This window comes from Lytechinus pictus, chromosome 8 (assembly GCF_037042905.1).
Source record: "Lytechinus pictus isolate F3 Inbred chromosome 8, Lp3.0, whole genome shotgun sequence".
Taxonomy (NCBI): Eukaryota; Metazoa; Echinodermata; class Echinoidea; order Temnopleuroida; family Toxopneustidae; genus Lytechinus; species Lytechinus pictus.
This window is the reverse complement of record NC_087252.1, coordinates 19,318,447-19,335,463: the sequence shown is the minus strand read 5'-3', so window position 1 is coordinate 19,335,463 and position 17,017 is coordinate 19,318,447. Positions and strand designations below refer to the sequence as shown.

The window sequence follows — 17,017 nt, the reverse complement described above, 5'->3', positions numbered from 1 at the left end:
AACTTGAGACAGCGGCCTATAAAACTTTTATTTACAATGATGGCATTTATACTGCATGAGAAAAAGCCAGAGGTAAATTAATCTGAAGTTTTCACATTTTAGAAATTTAGCAAATTAAAGCAGAAACGAAAGATTAGTATTTACCTTACCCCTTGTACTGCCCCCCAGCCCCCGTCCCCTCCTTCCCCTAGCCTAGCACATTCCTTTGTTTTGTTTTTATATCCGGCGGCCGTACTGCACTGGGATGGGATGTGAACCCGCGCTGGGCATTGTAACGCGCGAAAACAAGCGCTGAAACTGGGAAGAAACTCGCTTTTTCTTGACGTTGTCTTTGGCATTTGACGAAGGTATGAATTTTTACATTACATAGTTGTTAATGGGTTATGCTTTCTTGATCTTGGTAGCTTTCTTTATCATGCCATATTTTTATGCTTAGCGCTTGGGAAGTATTTGGCTGCCTTGGCAAGCCCCTTAGCCCCTGCTTGAGCTTGGGCTTTGGCTGGCTGCTGATTAGAACGCAGCTAGCCTGGCCTAGCCCGATGGAGCTGGTCAGGGATCCGGCTGGTCTTGGAGGACGCTGTACGTACTGGTGCGTGCCTCCAACCAAGATTCCCAGCTAGCTAGCTAGCGCTAGCCAGGTGACGAAGTTTAATTGGAAGGAAGGAATGAATGAATGATGAATGAATGGAGAACAAATGAATGAATGAAATGGAATGAATAGAGAACAAATGAATGAATGAATGGAGAACGAATGATCGAATCAATGAATGTCAATGAATGGATGGAAATGGAAGAAATAAAAATAAAAATAAAAATTAGGAACAGACGGGGACATTCCTTCCAGTTTGAGGTACCATCTTCCAGGCTCGATGTGTACAAGAACTCCTTCTTTCCCCGCACAATTGCATCGTGGAATGATCTCCACCCTACCCTGGCATGCCTGGTATGTCAAACTGACCCAGATAAATTTAAAGCTGCAATTCTAAAAACTCCCTAAATCCACCCTCAACCACCACAACCTCCAGTTAAAATTCCATCAGGAGTATTTTGGAGGAACCACAACCAAGTACCATCATCCATGCAAGTACCAAAGGAATGAAATTGATTGAAAATGACTGGGTGAATGAATGAAATATGAATGAGGAAGGCCGACTCGGTGGAGGGGGGGGGGGGGGGCTGTGTCCACACCCAAGTGATCTCCTACATGTAGGTATAGCTATAGCGGTCTACTCTCGGGTACATTCAGGGGAGCGTTTCAAGGACATGTCGGACGTTTCATCCGACAAGTCCCATTTTATCCGACGGTTACCATAGTGACAGTGCTTCTCAGCCAATCATAATCAATGAAAGTTGTTAGACGTGACAACTTGTCGGACAAAATGTTGATGAAACGCTCCCCAGTTGTGATATCGAGATTTTTTTTTACTGCATTTACTTTTTAGGAGGATCTTATCGGGACCATGGTTAACATATATATTTTTAAAAAGCGGCAGGCCAAAAATGCTCAAAAACATGTTTTCATGTAGGCCTAGGTCTACAGTTTCAATACAAATTGTTTGTTCAGCCAAAATTCATAAATGTGTGAATTTAAGTCTGCCAACTCAGCAGCTTCCTGCAGAGAAATATCAGGGACTGCCCTCTCAAGACAAAAGTGTTGTGCTACAAAGCACTTGTCCTTCCAGTACTGGAGTGGTCTATTGCATCATCAACAAGCTTATTAGGGCCGTCTGCACCATCCCGAGTTTTCAAATTAGCGCGCTATTTCTGATCCGGCAAATTATCCCGATCTGAACAATCTCGAGATTATTTGTAATGGAGACGCAATTATCGCGCTAGTTCGTAGGATTAATCTCGAAATTGCAATCCCAAGTCAACTTGGGATTATTTACAAAATAGCGCGCTATTTTACAAATTATCGCGCTAATTCGCAGGTGCAGATGCACTCAGGATTATTTATTCACGGCGTCAGACCATAATGCATCGATGCCTTGCTCGAGCAGGAATCGCTCTTGCGATGGTGGAGACGGGGGTTTCTTGAATCTAGATTAATCGCGAAGAGGGCCGATCTGTCTAAAATCTCGCGATTGAGCAAACTCGGGATAGTGCAGCACCGCCTATTGACATCCCGGATGACCAGTTTATCAACTGGACCATGTAGGCGTGGAAATCCTGATAAGTTCCAAATCCCATATGCCAGAACACAAATATCTCAAAAGACATTCTTTCCTGAAGCTATCAGAATATGGAACTCACTCCCAGGCCCAGCAAAGATAATCCACAGCACCTCCCTCGCGTCTTTCAAGCAGGAGGTGCAGCAAAGGAGGCTTCATTAAGGCCTTTTCTGTTTTTAGCCGCACATAGTTTTGTAGAGATTTTTACTCGCACTATTCATCTGGGCACTTGACAAGCACAACCAGTACGATAATATATGCCAACGGCAGTCTGTACTTTACAGGAAGAAGAAGAAGTAGAAATTTATTAAATTTATGCAGTTTGTGTTTTTAATTGGATGTAACCATATAAATCATTATAAAATGTTGAAAAATGAAAAGGTAAAAAAAGAGAGAACATAAGAAATTCCCTTAAACAATAGAATACTGGGTACATAATGATAAATTAATTAATTTTACTTTTGTTTTAATACCGTAAGTGAATTTGTTAAGAACATTGACAAGGCCTACCTAGACAAGAAAATCAGTGCATTTTGGCCTTCATAATGATGAAAATAAACTATTTTCTGAATTTCCCATTTACTTTGTACATTATGGTCCCATACGTAAGGCAATTGCTTCATATGTAAGCACTTTCTTGATTTGTTATAAAATAAAACACTAATTAAATTTCAAGTTTTCAACACCTAGTTTTGTTTTTTAGTTCTAAGTCAAAGTAAATAAATTAGAAAGTCTAAGAATATGACGGTCTGTGGAAACACTGGAAAGAATCACAAAAGGATGGTAATTTTTATGTTTTTGTACATAGATTTGGAAAAAAGTGGGGGGCTAAAGCCCCACCAGCCCCTTGGTTCTGCGGCCCCTGTAGCCGCGGCTTTCTAATTGAAATTTGAATGTGCAATGCTCTAATTAAATGCGAGGGATGCAAAATCACTGAAATGAAACTTAGCGATATATTTTCAGACTTTCTGAAACATTGAGATGTATTTTTTAAATTCAATATTATGATAGAAAAAAGGCAAGTATATATGGTTGGAATCAGTGGATTCAGGGGGGGGGGGCACACCTGGCCTGTGCCTCCCCCCCCATTTTTGGGAACCATAATCAAAATTTGTAATGTAAAAATACTGTTTTTACTTAGATGTGCCCCCCCCCCCTTTTTTTTTTTAAAGTGAGGACAATTTTTTCTTCCTTTCTTTTTTGCCTGTCAAATTTTTATTGGGAATATGTGACCCCTTTTTGGAAAATTATGGATCCGCCCCTGGTTGGAAGAGTACTTTGTGTTGGTAACAGGCACAGTCCCCCCCCCCCCCCCAAGATATAACATGGAAAAGACTTCAGTCTAAATCTTGAAGAACCTGTCTATAGCAGACATGCCAAGTCTTGTATCTTAGACGTGAGATTCCCACATTAGGGGACTCTTGCTCATCCCCCATATCTCTTTGTCATGCACGTATCACAGGCACAGCCTATTCTTCTGTACACTCCTGGGTCCCGTAACACAAAGATTAGCGATTAATCGCTAAATAAAATGGCCTCTCTGTCGAGATCATCGTTGCATGTGCATTTTGCTCAGAAGACTGACTAGGAAGTAGGAACCAATCAGAATTGTTCTTTCAAATTAGTGATTGATCGCTAAGCTTTGTGTTACGGGACCCGGATGATCTCATGCCGGTTGCGTGCCTAAAACCTCACGCATTGCTGGTCTTTGATAGGCATCTCTGCTCCAATGGGCATTTTTTTTTTCTGTTTCACATTTGTGGCCTTAATAGACCAGGGGGTTGTCTTACAAAAATTTGCGATTGGTCCGATCAATCACAACTATGGAAAGCCAGCAGAGTCAACATATAAAATGCATGTTTGTTTAAAAATATTTGTAGTTATGAATTTATATCCATAAATTCATTGATTTCTGGACAATTTAGTGTGTTCTCCTTTGTTTACAAAGGACAGTTTGCAAATTTCCTGTAGAAGAATTTATGACACTGATGGATTTCCATAGAGTAACGATTGATCCAATCAATCGTAACTCTTTGTAAGACAGGGCCCTATTTGTACGAGAAATGAAAATGAAAATCCATATTTTATTGTTCGAAATAGAAATCTGAAACAGAAACTCTTTGCCCAATTGACCTTGGGCCTGGCAGCCACAGTGCAGCACCAGATAATCGTTGCTCTATCCCTTCAATCGTTGAACACCAAACAAGGTAGCAGTAGCACCCATCTTAAATGAAGTTTGGTCTGATGCGGCCGGCGTTTGAAATCTCGACCTGGTTGTGAGACACGCCCAATATGTTTTTTTTTTCTTTTGTGTGTGTGTGTGTGTGCAGGTACTCTGATCACTGCTCTATTAAAGACGTATTGAAGGTCAAAGGTCATAATGCCAACTTCTGTGATGCAGCGATTGATCTCCTACTCAGACAAGTATGAAGATGATCAATTTGAATATAGGTAAGATTAGATGTCATGTTTCTTGGTAGTGTTTTTATTTTGATTTCAGATAGCTGTTTGATCACTTACTTTCCATATTTAAATAGAAAGCTACTGACAATTATCCTGTCCTGAAAATATTCAGCCCATTGCATGCTTTTACAAGACAAGAATTTTCAGGTATTTTCTTTTCATGGCCTTGCCACCCAAATTAAATTAAATTTTGATGTCAAATCCGTAAATTTATCCAATAAAACACATATTTAGTTTATTTCCTTCAGACCACAACCGTTTTGGGGCACATGCATTAATATAGGATCTAGTATATGGAATAGAATAGTGACATGTACTTTTGGGGGATTTAAAAAAACTAAAGATAGGCTTTTATTATATATGAAATAAAATGGCAACTTTCTTTCAATATTAACATGTACATGTAGTCATTATTATCACGCAACTTCAGAAAATGGATAGATCATGTTAGAACAAATGTACATGTATTTGACAAGTGTATGATGAATAAAGATTATTTGAAAAGCACTTTTTACAATCCCTTCTAACAATATCTGTTTTGACGATTAGTAATCTTAATTTTTTTCTTGATGTTTTCCTCCCTCTAAATGTACATGTATGATATATGTGACAAGTGTATGGTAAATAAAGATTATTTTAATAGCACAGTTTACAATCCCTTTTAACAATATTACATATAACTGTTTTGATGATTAGTGTAATCTTGAAATTTTTTTCTTGATGTTTCCTCCCTCTGTTTATTTCCACAGCAACGTTGTTTGTTTTGTATTTCTTTGACAGTTTGTGCATCTTTCTTTCCCATTTTCAGAATGTGTCCATGGCCCTGTAACATAAAGCTTAGCAATGGATCGGAGGCTGATTTCTGTGATTGATCATACACAATAGTCAATAAAATCAATCTTAGAAATAAAGCCCCATGATTAATCACAAAGCTTTTTGTTACCTGGGTCATTTAGGGCGAACCATTCAAGGCCTGTACCTATGTGGCTTTGTACAGTACATGTAACTCCTCCGATGGCTGGGGCACTCTTCCTGGAAAATTTCCAATTTGTCTAATGCCAATTCATCCAATTGCCACCTTGTCTACTATCATTTGGTCTACCATCATTTCATCCACTATCCACATGGTCTAATCGCCATTTCATCTAATAACCAGTTGTTCCAATAACCATTTAGTCCATACCATTTGGTCTAATTGGACTTAGTGTTTGTTGTGCAAAATGAATGAAAATGAAAAGGATTTTAGACCAACTGGTCATGAGACGAAATGGTCGGAGACGAAATGAAGATTGGACAAAGTGATGATTGGACTAAATGGTTATTGGACCAAATGGTCGCTAGACAAAATGTTGAATGGCATTAGACTAAATGAAAGTAGACCACGTGGTGATCGAGTGGACGAGTTGGCAGTAGAAGAATTGGAAATTTACCCTCTTCCGAGCGGCCTTGGTTGCCAACTGCTTTCGGGAAGCCTTCCCTCTGGTAGATTTGCGAGTCGTCTGCTTGGTGCCTGCCATGGTTGGTTATACTTGTCTGATGTTAATTTGAAATATGCTGACTTTTTTAGCAATGAAATTATTCACTTGAAATAAATTGCTTGTATGTTTTTTTTTATTGGTGCTAGACATGTTGTCCTGCCGACAGAGCTTGTGAAACAGGTCCCCAAGCTACACCTGATGACGGAGACGGAATGGAGGAATCTAGGAGTCCAGCAAAGCCCTGGATGGGTTCATTATATGATACATAACCCAGGTGAGTTAGATGTATGATAGAGTATTCAAAGTCCGATTCAATTTGTTTACATTCTCAACAGAAACATGAATAAACGTATGTAAGATATCCACAAAAAAAATCACATTAAAGAAAATTTTTTATGAGAATGAGGGGGCAGAATGAAAAAGAGCAAATAGCTTTATAAAACGTTGGAAATATTTTAGAGGTCAGTACCATTGCTTTGCGAGCGTTCTTAATCTGCAGCTGGCGTATATCTGACAACTCCATTTATGCATATTCCAATATCCTCTAAGGGAGGGCGCTAAGAGATTATGACATCATGTATTACAGGGTTCCCAGCCCATCAGGGAAAATTATTTTACTTTTTTCCAGTCAGGGAAATATCAGGGAATTTGGTAAAAGATACATGTACCTCAAATCAGGGGAAAATGCCTCAAATGAGGGAAAAATCAGGGAGTTTTGATCAGCCCAAAAGTCGAAAGCACGGTAATCGGTCAGACTCTGTTTTATTTTGTTACATATCAAAACAACATCCATTGAATGACTGGTTATGGTGGTACTGATTAGTTTTACATTATTGTTCTTATACTGAAAATACATGTAATTCACTGCAACAACTTAGAAAACCTGCTAAACTAGGAATGTGTTAAAATGATTATCAGGGAATTTAAACTTCATCAGGAAAAAATCAAGGATTTTTTTTTTCTTGAAAAGCTAAGAACCTTGTATTTGTCTTTTGAATTAAATTACAAAACTGTGTGTTCTATTTTCTCCTTTTTTCTCTCCTGTCAGAGCCACACATCTTACTATTCAGGAGACCGAAGCCTTGATAGAAACCAAGCAAGGTGCTGTTGGCTTCAACTTTGATATATAAGGAACAATGTGAACTTCTGTAATATGGACTTCAGATAGACTTTGCTTTCCTTCTTTTGGAGTTTGGTGTTCTGTAGGTTCTCTTGACTAAACTGCGCATCTTGGTATCATTTTCTATCAAATGAGGACAGTTGTACGATGGCGACTAGAAGCTTAAGATAGTTTTGCAGCATTGAAATTGAGTGAGACTATTTGCAAGTTGGTGAATCAGAGAGCAGTGAGTTTTTTTTCATGTAGCTGTTCGTAAGTTATGAATGACTTTATGAATGATTGGTGATACCTTCTTGGGTTCTTTAATCTGTTTCTCATTCATTTACATGTAGCAAAAGAAGGTATTACCAGTCGTGCATAAAGTCGTTTGTTGCTTATCATGAACATCTTAAGGAAACACCCTACTGTTCGTAAGTTACGAGTGAATTTACAAACGACTGGTTACCCTTTCTTAGGAACTAAATTGACGCGAATGGAAGTCCGGTGTGTATGGCTTACTACAAGAAAGGATCACCATTCATTTGTAAATATAACTTACAAACATCGTTATGAAACACCCACCAGATGTATAGGACAATAATTGTCATTAGCAAAATTACAATTATATGGGATCACTTTATGAGACAAACAGTGATGTTCATTTTGAGATGGCTTAGCAATTTATTCCAGAGAACCGGTTCTGCTGACTGAGAGGCACGACCTCTAAACAAACATGTTAGACATAGGTACAGTTAATTATATTCTGGATAGAAGAGCGTAAATTTCAAATTTGTTGGGATAACAGGCTATTGATTGATTTTTGTACTGAGTACTGATTAATGGCACAATCACGTGCATGAAGAAAATAAGGTGAAAATGTAGAAAATACATTGTGAGAAGGTTTTTTCAAGCTTCTATGTTATTGTAGCTGTATCATGTATGTACAAACAGAGGATATCATGTATGATTTGATAAAGTTTTTATTGCTCGAATCTTGTTCACTCACTGCACAATAGCAATATTATTTATAGGTAGTCATTGTCTACTTTATCTCTTTATTGAATTGTAAAACTTTTATGGACGAATGGGCCTTGTAGGATTTACGTGCTAGTAGTTCATGTTTTATTTCTTGATTTCAGTCACATGTTTCCTTAATGTTTTATGTATACATACATATGTAATCATGTTTATGTTCAGTGGGCCGATTTTATCAGTTTTACATCAATGACATGATTGAAATAATTATGTTTTATGCCCGGCTGATTTTATGACAAGCACTTGTTTAACCTTGAATGTAACTTCAAGAAAATTTGACTCAAAACATCAATTCTCTATATTGGAACATTGAATATATTCTAATTGTTTTTCTTTTTTTAATAGTGCAGCTCTTACCTTTTATATATTGCTCCATAATGGAAATGATGTTCATGTTGGTGTATGCAGATTTTATAATGACAAAATAATTTTTTTTTTAATATAAGTGATATTGAGAAAAGTTCATGAAATAATTGTTTGTATTGGGGTACCAGTGATGGTGAATGAGAGCCAGAATGAAAAAAAGTAAACCTTGGAATTGGAAGTACTTGTATACATTGGGAGGGAGGGGGTATGGGCTGGAGAGAGGGGAGAAGAGAAAGAGAGAGACAGACAGAGTATGAGGACTGGAGAGAGAGGTGGTGAGATAGACACAGAGGGTGGGAGAGAGATAGAGAGAAATGGGGGGGGTAAGAGAGAGAGAGAGGGGAAGAGAAATCGGCAAAGACAGGCGGAAAAGGAAAAGACAGCGCAGAAGGGAGAAGAGGGTAAAGAATAGGGGTCTTTCATCAATATTTATGGTCCGAGAAGTCGCATGTGACAACTATCCTTGATCTTGATTGGCTGAGAAGCAATGTTACTATGGTAACAGTCGGATAAAACTCCTTTCATGAAACATTCCCCAGCAAGAGTCAAACAAGTTTCCTAATCATGGGAGATGAGAAATAAAATAATAAAGCCCAATTAAAAATCTAAGCCATGCATTATTCTTTTCCATGACAGATTTCTTTCTTGACATCTCCACTCCCGAGTATTATACTGCTACTCTGTCTCTCTATTCCGCAAACTAATATATATATCTCTGGTTTCACTTGTAATTCTCTATTTTTGCTTATTCTTACCAATTACTATTTCTCCTCTTCAATTTCAAAAGTGGAGGTTCACCTCTGTTTTAATGGCACTTTTACATTACAAATTTTTAATTTTGCTTCTCAAAAGGGGGGGAGGGGAGCACATGCCCCCTGTGCCCCCCTCCCCCCTGGATCCGTGCCTGCCCCCCTAAATTTTTTTCCTTCTCATTCTTACCCATTTTCATTCTCTCTCCCCTCCCACACTCCCTCTTTTTCTTATTCTATCTCCCAGCCCCTTCCTCTCATTTCCCATTTTTCTTATTTTCACTCTCCTCTTCTCCCTCTTTTTATCATTCTCTCTCCATGCAGAGGTTGCACCTCCCCTTCACTCATACTCATTTCTATTTTTCTCTCTCTCCATTTACCATCATTACCTGCAAATTAGGAATCTAACATTTACCACTATCATTTTCCTCGGACTATAAAAGTTTGCTCTCCAGGGCTCCGTAACACAAAGATTAGCGATCAATCGCTAAATGGACTGGCCAATCAAGATTAATGTAACACGTGCATTTGGTTTGAATATTAACCAGGAACCAATCAGTGCTGCTCTTTCATATTTGCAATTCATCGCAAACTTTTGTGTTACAGAGCCCTGGTCTTTTTTTTCAAAGACATGTCATATACATCCAATTAGCCTTCATCATCCTTCTGAAAACCAGACTCACATTAAAGGGGAAGTTCACCCCAACAAAAAGTCTATTATAAAAAAGCAGTAAAATTTGAAAATATTGGTGAATGTTTGAGCAAAATCCATCAAAGATTTAAAAAGGATATTAGAAATATAATTATTTTTTGAATTGTGATGCATTGTGCATAAAAAAATCAATGAAATTTAATTTTCTCAAAAAATTGAAAACGGGTTTGTACCTTTTGTATATATCAACAAATTATTCTCATCCGCTCCTGAAAAAAGAATATTTAAGTCATCATGAACCATTAAAAAAGTGAAATTTTTGTCTTTCCTATTACATAACAAATGGGGCAGCTGCTCGTATGTGACATCAGAAACAAAAGAAACCCCTGAAAATTCTTATAACTTTCTTTTTCTTGTATGGATTTTCCTCAAACCTTCACCAATATTTTCTATTATCTTCCCTGCTATTTGTTCAATAAACTTTTCGTCAGGGTTAACTTTCCCTTTTAAACTGCTTCTGATCATTAACTTGAAGAATAGCAAAATGATCGCACACTCATTTAAAATCTTTTTTTTTTTTTTTATTCAGTCATTGAAACAGAATCATAACACATTCATACACGTTTTGTACTCATTTAGAATTGTGCAAGAAATATTGAAAAATTACAAAGGTAACCAAATATGAAAAGAACATGAAAAAAGGGCCACAAGATCGAATGAATACTAGCATATAAAAGTGGGCTTGATTGCCAAGGGAATGAATTAGGGAGTAGATTAATACTACTATATTAATGTTGCAGAAAAGTAAACAAATCTGCATGAGAGAATGTAAGCAATTTTCTGGAAAAATACATGAGGCGCAGGGTGAATTCACCCCAGAAATGCCCAGGAGAGCACTGGAAAACAAAAAAAAAGCGCCCTGGAAATTCCCATAGTGCTCAATATAAATTGGAATACACTGTAACAGAATTAGGCTAGTGAATTTGCAAAGTAGCCCAGGAAAAAAAAAAAAAAAAATTATCGTGGTTCTTCCAATAATATATCAAATTTCCCTGTATGGCTTTAACTGCTTGCATTTAGCCTTGCTTCCATACATTTCAATACACAAAAAGATTTTCAAAAGATTATACAATTCTAAAATAGAAGAATGTTAAAGTAGATATCATCTTGTTCTTGACATGATATATTTGTTTGAAATCTATTTTTCCCAGTTCACATGAATTCATTTCATTTTTTTTCATTTAAGTCAAGTTTTTCTTGTTTCCTTTCATCTTTAGCAGCTGGAGCTGTAGCCGGGGTAATATATAGTGTGCCATGGAATAGGCAGCTAGATAATCAGCGCCTCATAAATGCTTTTTACATACATCTATGAATTATAATAGAAGCATCACAACACTATTGGGCCAAATAATAGAGTATTCAGAACAAAATGTAAATCCATGGTCAAATGTTCAAATGAAAATAGTATAAACATAACAATATTTGTTTCCCAAAGACACATAATGCATAACACTTTTTTCAATAATATATATATATCTATTTACAAATTATATTTACAAAATGGATGGATTATCTGATAAATACAAATGCTGGCTTTGCCCAGGTTATATCAACTCTCAGGGCACAACACAGAGAAATAGAGGACAATAAACAAAAGACAAAATAAAGTTAAACTGAGTGGTCCGTATTCTAAAGTCGGGTTTAACCTAAACCATGGTCTAAGTCTGGTCTCAAATTATGGGAAGCCAAAAGCTAAACAATTCTGTTTATATTGTATATTTCTTATATTTACTATTTTGATTCCCTTTGCTTTCATAATAAAGAAAATATTTCAGGTGTTATCTAAGAAAGTTCTAAATGGTTTTAGTGCCATAACAGTTAATAAATACTAATATACTAAAGTACTAATAGAGATTTGTGCCCTAATTTGCTCTCCATAGTTAAACCACAACTTCAAACCAGGGTTTAATTTAAACCCGAGTTTAGAATACGGGCCAGTGAGTCAGAAAAACACTTTACACCTTGAACATTGCTAATTCAGTAAATGTCTTATTATGAACACATATATCCTGAAAGAAGAGCATCCTCTCCCAAATAATTCAAAATCATCTACAAAAGATGTATGGGCACCCGGCAGGATTAATTCCTAGAATGCACCGAGTGCTGAAAGGCAGCTCGAGCTGAAGCTGGGGTAATAATAATAATAATAAACAATGCGCCACGAAATAGAATATTTCTAGATAGATGGCACTATATAAATGCCTATCATTATTATTATTATGTTTACGCTCTGATGATCAGGATGTATTCAAGCGTAAACACATGCCACATAAAAATGATTTCAAAATATTTGAGAGAAGATACTCTTTCAAGATATATAGTTTAGTGTTCATGGAATAATTTTTTTTTTATTTGAAATTTTTCAGGTGTAAATTTTTACTGACTCACTTGATAGACAAATAGACAACTACAGGAAAAGTTGAGAAAGTGAGTTCCAAGTTTGTGATTTTTTTCCCTTTTTTTAAGAAAAAATATGTAAGCTTAAGAATTTCCCCATTGCCATCAACTTGCAGATGAGTTAATTGCTAACTTCTCCCTTAGAGCTTGGTATCAATGACAGATGCTAGAATTCTATGATAAAGTTTCTCTAGGACAATCAGCTATCAGAATTTCAGTAGCTTACAACAGCTTCTCGTAACTTGTGATTGTAGAACGAGTGACATGTCTGGGTCCCGTTTTACAAAGATTTGCGATTGATCCCATCAATCTCAACTATATGGAAATCCATCATTGTCATAATTTTTCCTACAGAAAATTAGCACAATATCCTTTGTAAACTAAGAGTAAAAACACTGAATTGTTAAAACAACAACAATAATAATAGCTGGATTTATATAGCGCTCTTTGCCTGAGCATACAGAGCGCTTGCTATTGATACCCCGGCTTTAGCTCTAGTTACCATCACCGGCGCTCAGTGCATGCAAGGAATTAATCCTGCTGGGCACCCATTCACCTCACCTGGGTCGGGTGCAGCACAGTGTGGATAAATTTCTTGCTGTACATGGCTAGGATTTGAACCCACGACCCTCTGTTTGAAAGGCGAGATTCAGAACCACTAGACCACGATGCGCCGACGCAATGAATGTGTGAGTATACATCATCATCTCGAAAAGATTTGAGCAAACATGCATTTTAGATGTTGGCCTTGCTGGCTTTCCATAGTTGTGGTTGATTGGATCAATAGTGACTTTTTGTAAGACGGTGTCCTGATAGCACTTTGGCTTGAACACTAGCTTAACATCGACTGAAATAAGTTTCTGACATTTGCTTGTAACATGTTCATAACACATCAATTGTAAACTGGAAACGCATGTATGCTTAGCAATGTGTTCCAAGATGCAAAAATGTGCAGTGTATAGAATCAATTACATAACTGTAATGAAGGTAAGCCTGCCTGATTCAAATCTATTTGGCCCACACTTTGTGGTTCATCTTGGACGAAACTCGACTTTGGATAAATAAATAACACATGCTTTGCATCTGGGAAGCGCTTCATGAAACAAATAGTGATTTTCATCGACTATTGTTATAAGCTACTGAAATCCTTGCATCTGATTGGCACAATGCAATTTTGTCAGTGAAAATCATTGAAGAGTTGCTTTGTGAAACACTCCCCTGTTTGAAAATTTCTAAAGTGCCATACAATGAACCAGCCGATAAGCAGACAACACTACAAATCTATATAGATACTAGATAATTTACATCACACAGACATTCTTCAAATTTTTGTACAGCTCTATAGACAAATCAAGGTGAAGCTGTGATGACTATTTTTTGCTGCAGTGATTGGTGAAATACACTATCCAGCGGTTATAAGTACAATTTCTATCAGTGAAAATACACTATCAGGCAGTCATTAGTACATTATATTACCTACTACAATCAGTGAAATACATTAAACCAGCGGTCATTAGTACATTATATTGCCTACTGCAATGGTTGGTGAATACACTATTCAGCAGTCATCAGTACATTATATTACCTACTGCAATTAGTAAAATACACTAACCAGCAGTCATTAGTACATTATATTACCTACTACAATGAGTGAAATACACTTTTCAGCAGTTATTAGATCTTTTTAATACCTACTGCAGTGATCAGGGGAATGCAATTTTCAACAGTCATTAGTACAATCTATTTCATACCACATCTTGCGACTGGTGAAATAGTGAATTTAATCATACACGTATGTCTAAGTCTACCAAAACAGATCTATCTGTTTAAACTGAGAGAACTCCAATATGCCTGAGAATTATCAACATTTCATCACACGATGATATGAATTTTGCTATCAAATCCAACATTGTTTTAATCTTAATCCAATGTAAGTGAGCATTGTAAATGAATCTTATGAAATGTAAGAAATATCTTATTATTTTCTTTTAATTTTGTTTTCTGTCTTCACTTTTTTGTCTGTAAGAATTTGTTATTGGGGTGTCTTCCCATCCATTTGAAAATGGAGGATGTATGAAATCTCTTTTCAACTCCAGCATCTGGTCTCATTAATATACAAAAGGCAGCACCACAATTTCTGAAATATATACCAACCTGACAAAACTTGCAATGAAAATGTGTCATATTCATATATCTGCATTCTTTATTCAATTCCCAACGTCAAGTTTGTGGATTCCCTTTATCGTATTATAAAAAATAGGAGGGTTTAATCGGGTAAATAGAACTCCTGTATATAGTTGATATTTCTTCATTGTGACTTTGCAAAGATACCTGAAATCAGGTAAGTAATTAAAATCAAAATTGAGGGACGTAAACAAAGTTTTACAGATAATTCTTAGTGAAAACATGGACACCAAAAGATTTAGCGCTCTCCTTGTGTAGCAGAATCAGTTTTCTGTCTAACTTCAGCTTGAACTTCTTCCCCTTCCTTGCTGCCTTGCTGATCTTCAGATGGTGGCTTTGCTGCTTCCTCCACTGGTACTGCTGCTGGTTCTGCGGTGCCTTCGCCCTGAGCTGGTGCTTCCGGTGCTTGCACAGTGTCTTCTTCTGGTGCAGCTGGGGTCTCAGTGGGTACACCAGCCTGATCTTCATTGGTGTCTGGTTCTTGCTTCTGCTCGGTACCCGTGGTGCCACCTTCGTTACTATCTTGTTGCATCTCTGATGGTGATTCTCCCTGCTGAGCTGCTTCGGCTGGTGTCCCTTCTCCCTCAATCGGTGCCTGTTGCTGGTCAGGCATGCCCTCTGGAGGAGCTTCGCTGCTGGTCGGTTCCTGTGATTGTTCAGATACACCCTCCATTGGTGCCTCTTCACTACTAGCCGGTGCCTGTGGCTGATTAGATGTGTCCATTGGTGCATCTACAGGTGGTGCTTGGTCATCTGCTTGTGGTACTTGGTCATCTGCTGGTGGTGCTGGTGAGCTGGATGGTGGTGCTTGTGTTGGTTCCTGACTCTCCATGGTTGGTTTGCTATCTTGCTGTGGTGATGATGGTGGAGCTGGTGATGATGATGGTGATTTCTTAACCTGTTTTTAACAGAAAGTGCAAAAACAAATCATGACATATATGTATATAAAAATTGTAAATCAGCCAAATTAATAATTGTGATCATAGAAAGATCAATTAAAAAGAGTGGATTTTTCTTCCTACGAAAAAAAAACATTGTAAAGATGATTGTACACATAAATGATGAGTGAGGTAAGATAAACAGAACAAAAATAAAAAGGGAGTCTAGGAAATAAAAAGGTATTAACTAATTGGAAAGGAACGAATATTTAGACTGTCTCTATAAATCAATAAGTTAGTCACAGATATACTATCATGAAAAAAAATCAAAGTTTACTATTAGTAGAAACATAAGTCAAAACATAGATATTATACTTCATTCTTTTAATTTCAGGCTGAAATATTTGTGTCATACCAAGACATTGCTGGTATGAATAGCCTGCATGTAAAACAGGAATTATTTTATTTTTAGAATTTATGAAGAAAGACAAGCAGGTATTTCATCAACATTCATAATCATCTGTCCAAGGTGTTACTATTGTAACTGTCAGATGCAGGTGATGACAATATGTCAGCGCCGACAACTGAAAAAGTCCCCTGGTGCCCCATAAATAAAAGAACAAATAATCTCATGATTGATATAAGTGAGAATGGATTTCACGGTGCTCTGAAACGTTTTGCAAAGGGCCTGAATGTGAAAAAAAAATTGGCAAAGTCTTAAAATCACATTTCATGTGACAAAAAATTGCCACACATGTGCTTAGATTCAGAAGCTTCACAAATTGTATAAGCAAAGTTGTTGTTCTTTTGATGCAAATTTGTAAATTGTAACTACTTGCAAATGTTTTTTGCATCCCAACAAAATTAACACAAACTTTGTAAGAACTTAGAGCTAAGCACTTGTTCACTGCAACCACCCTGCCTGTGGGGAATCTACAGGTTGGACTATGGCATGCCAATGCTGTACAGAGCACACACTTTAAAAAATGATTAAAATATCACTATTGTGACCAAAATTACTAATTTCCATACAGTTGCAATTTATTTTTCATTAGTAACTTGGGAATAATTTTTGTATTCACTAGAGCGCTCAAAAACTTGAATTTTGGGCATATTCTTGTGTACGCCCTCTATTGGTGGAAAATAATATGGCAAGAAAATTTTCATTTTTTTAATCTCTATTTTTAATGAAGAAAAAAATAATTTAAAGAATCAAATTTACTTAAGGGCCAAGTTGTATGAAAAATAGGTGTAATGGAAACTGTCAGTGTAAAAAAATCAAGCATTTGTCCCAAAGAAAAAGAGAAAATAAGCCAAACATTGCCATCCTTATGTTGCCACACATGGAGATATAACTGAGAACAAGGTTATATCATAACCTTGTTCATTGAATGAGTGGAGCTAAGTTCCTACTATGTGTTATTAATGTAACACTATATCCTGTCAATATATTTTTATTTTGCATGGAGAAAAATAAAACAAACA

General features: G+C 36.8%; 2 protein-coding genes across 5 annotated transcripts in view; one reads left to right on the top strand and one right to left on the bottom strand.

Annotated features, from left to right (window-relative positions):
• The first annotated feature begins 197 nt into the window (after positions 1 to 197).
• On the top strand, positions 198 to 8,560 carry LOC129266255 (cyclin-dependent kinases regulatory subunit-like). Its single transcript, XM_064103718.1, has 4 exons — positions 198 to 347; positions 4,502 to 4,622; positions 6,259 to 6,386; positions 7,161 to 8,560. Exons 2-4 carry the CDS (start codon positions 4,552 to 4,554, stop codon positions 7,196 to 7,198), a joined length of 237 nt encoding a protein of 78 aa, XP_063959788.1. The 5' UTR covers positions 198 to 347; positions 4,502 to 4,551; the 3' UTR covers positions 7,199 to 8,560.
• A 2,585-nt stretch (positions 8,561 to 11,145) lies between these two features.
• Positions 11,146 to 17,017, bottom strand: part of LOC129266254 (cilia- and flagella-associated protein 91-like) — a 33,132-nt gene continuing 27,260 nt past the window's right edge. For all 4 annotated transcript variants that reach the window (XM_064103717.1, XM_064103716.1, XM_064103713.1 and 1 more), the window contains one exon: positions 11,146 to 15,552. Coding sequence is in view for 2 of the 4 variants with exons in the window: in XM_064103713.1 (XP_063959783.1) it covers positions 14,893 to 15,552 (660 nt within the window). In the remaining 2 variants the exon portion in view is untranslated. The remainder of the gene's footprint in view (positions 15,553 to 17,017) is intronic.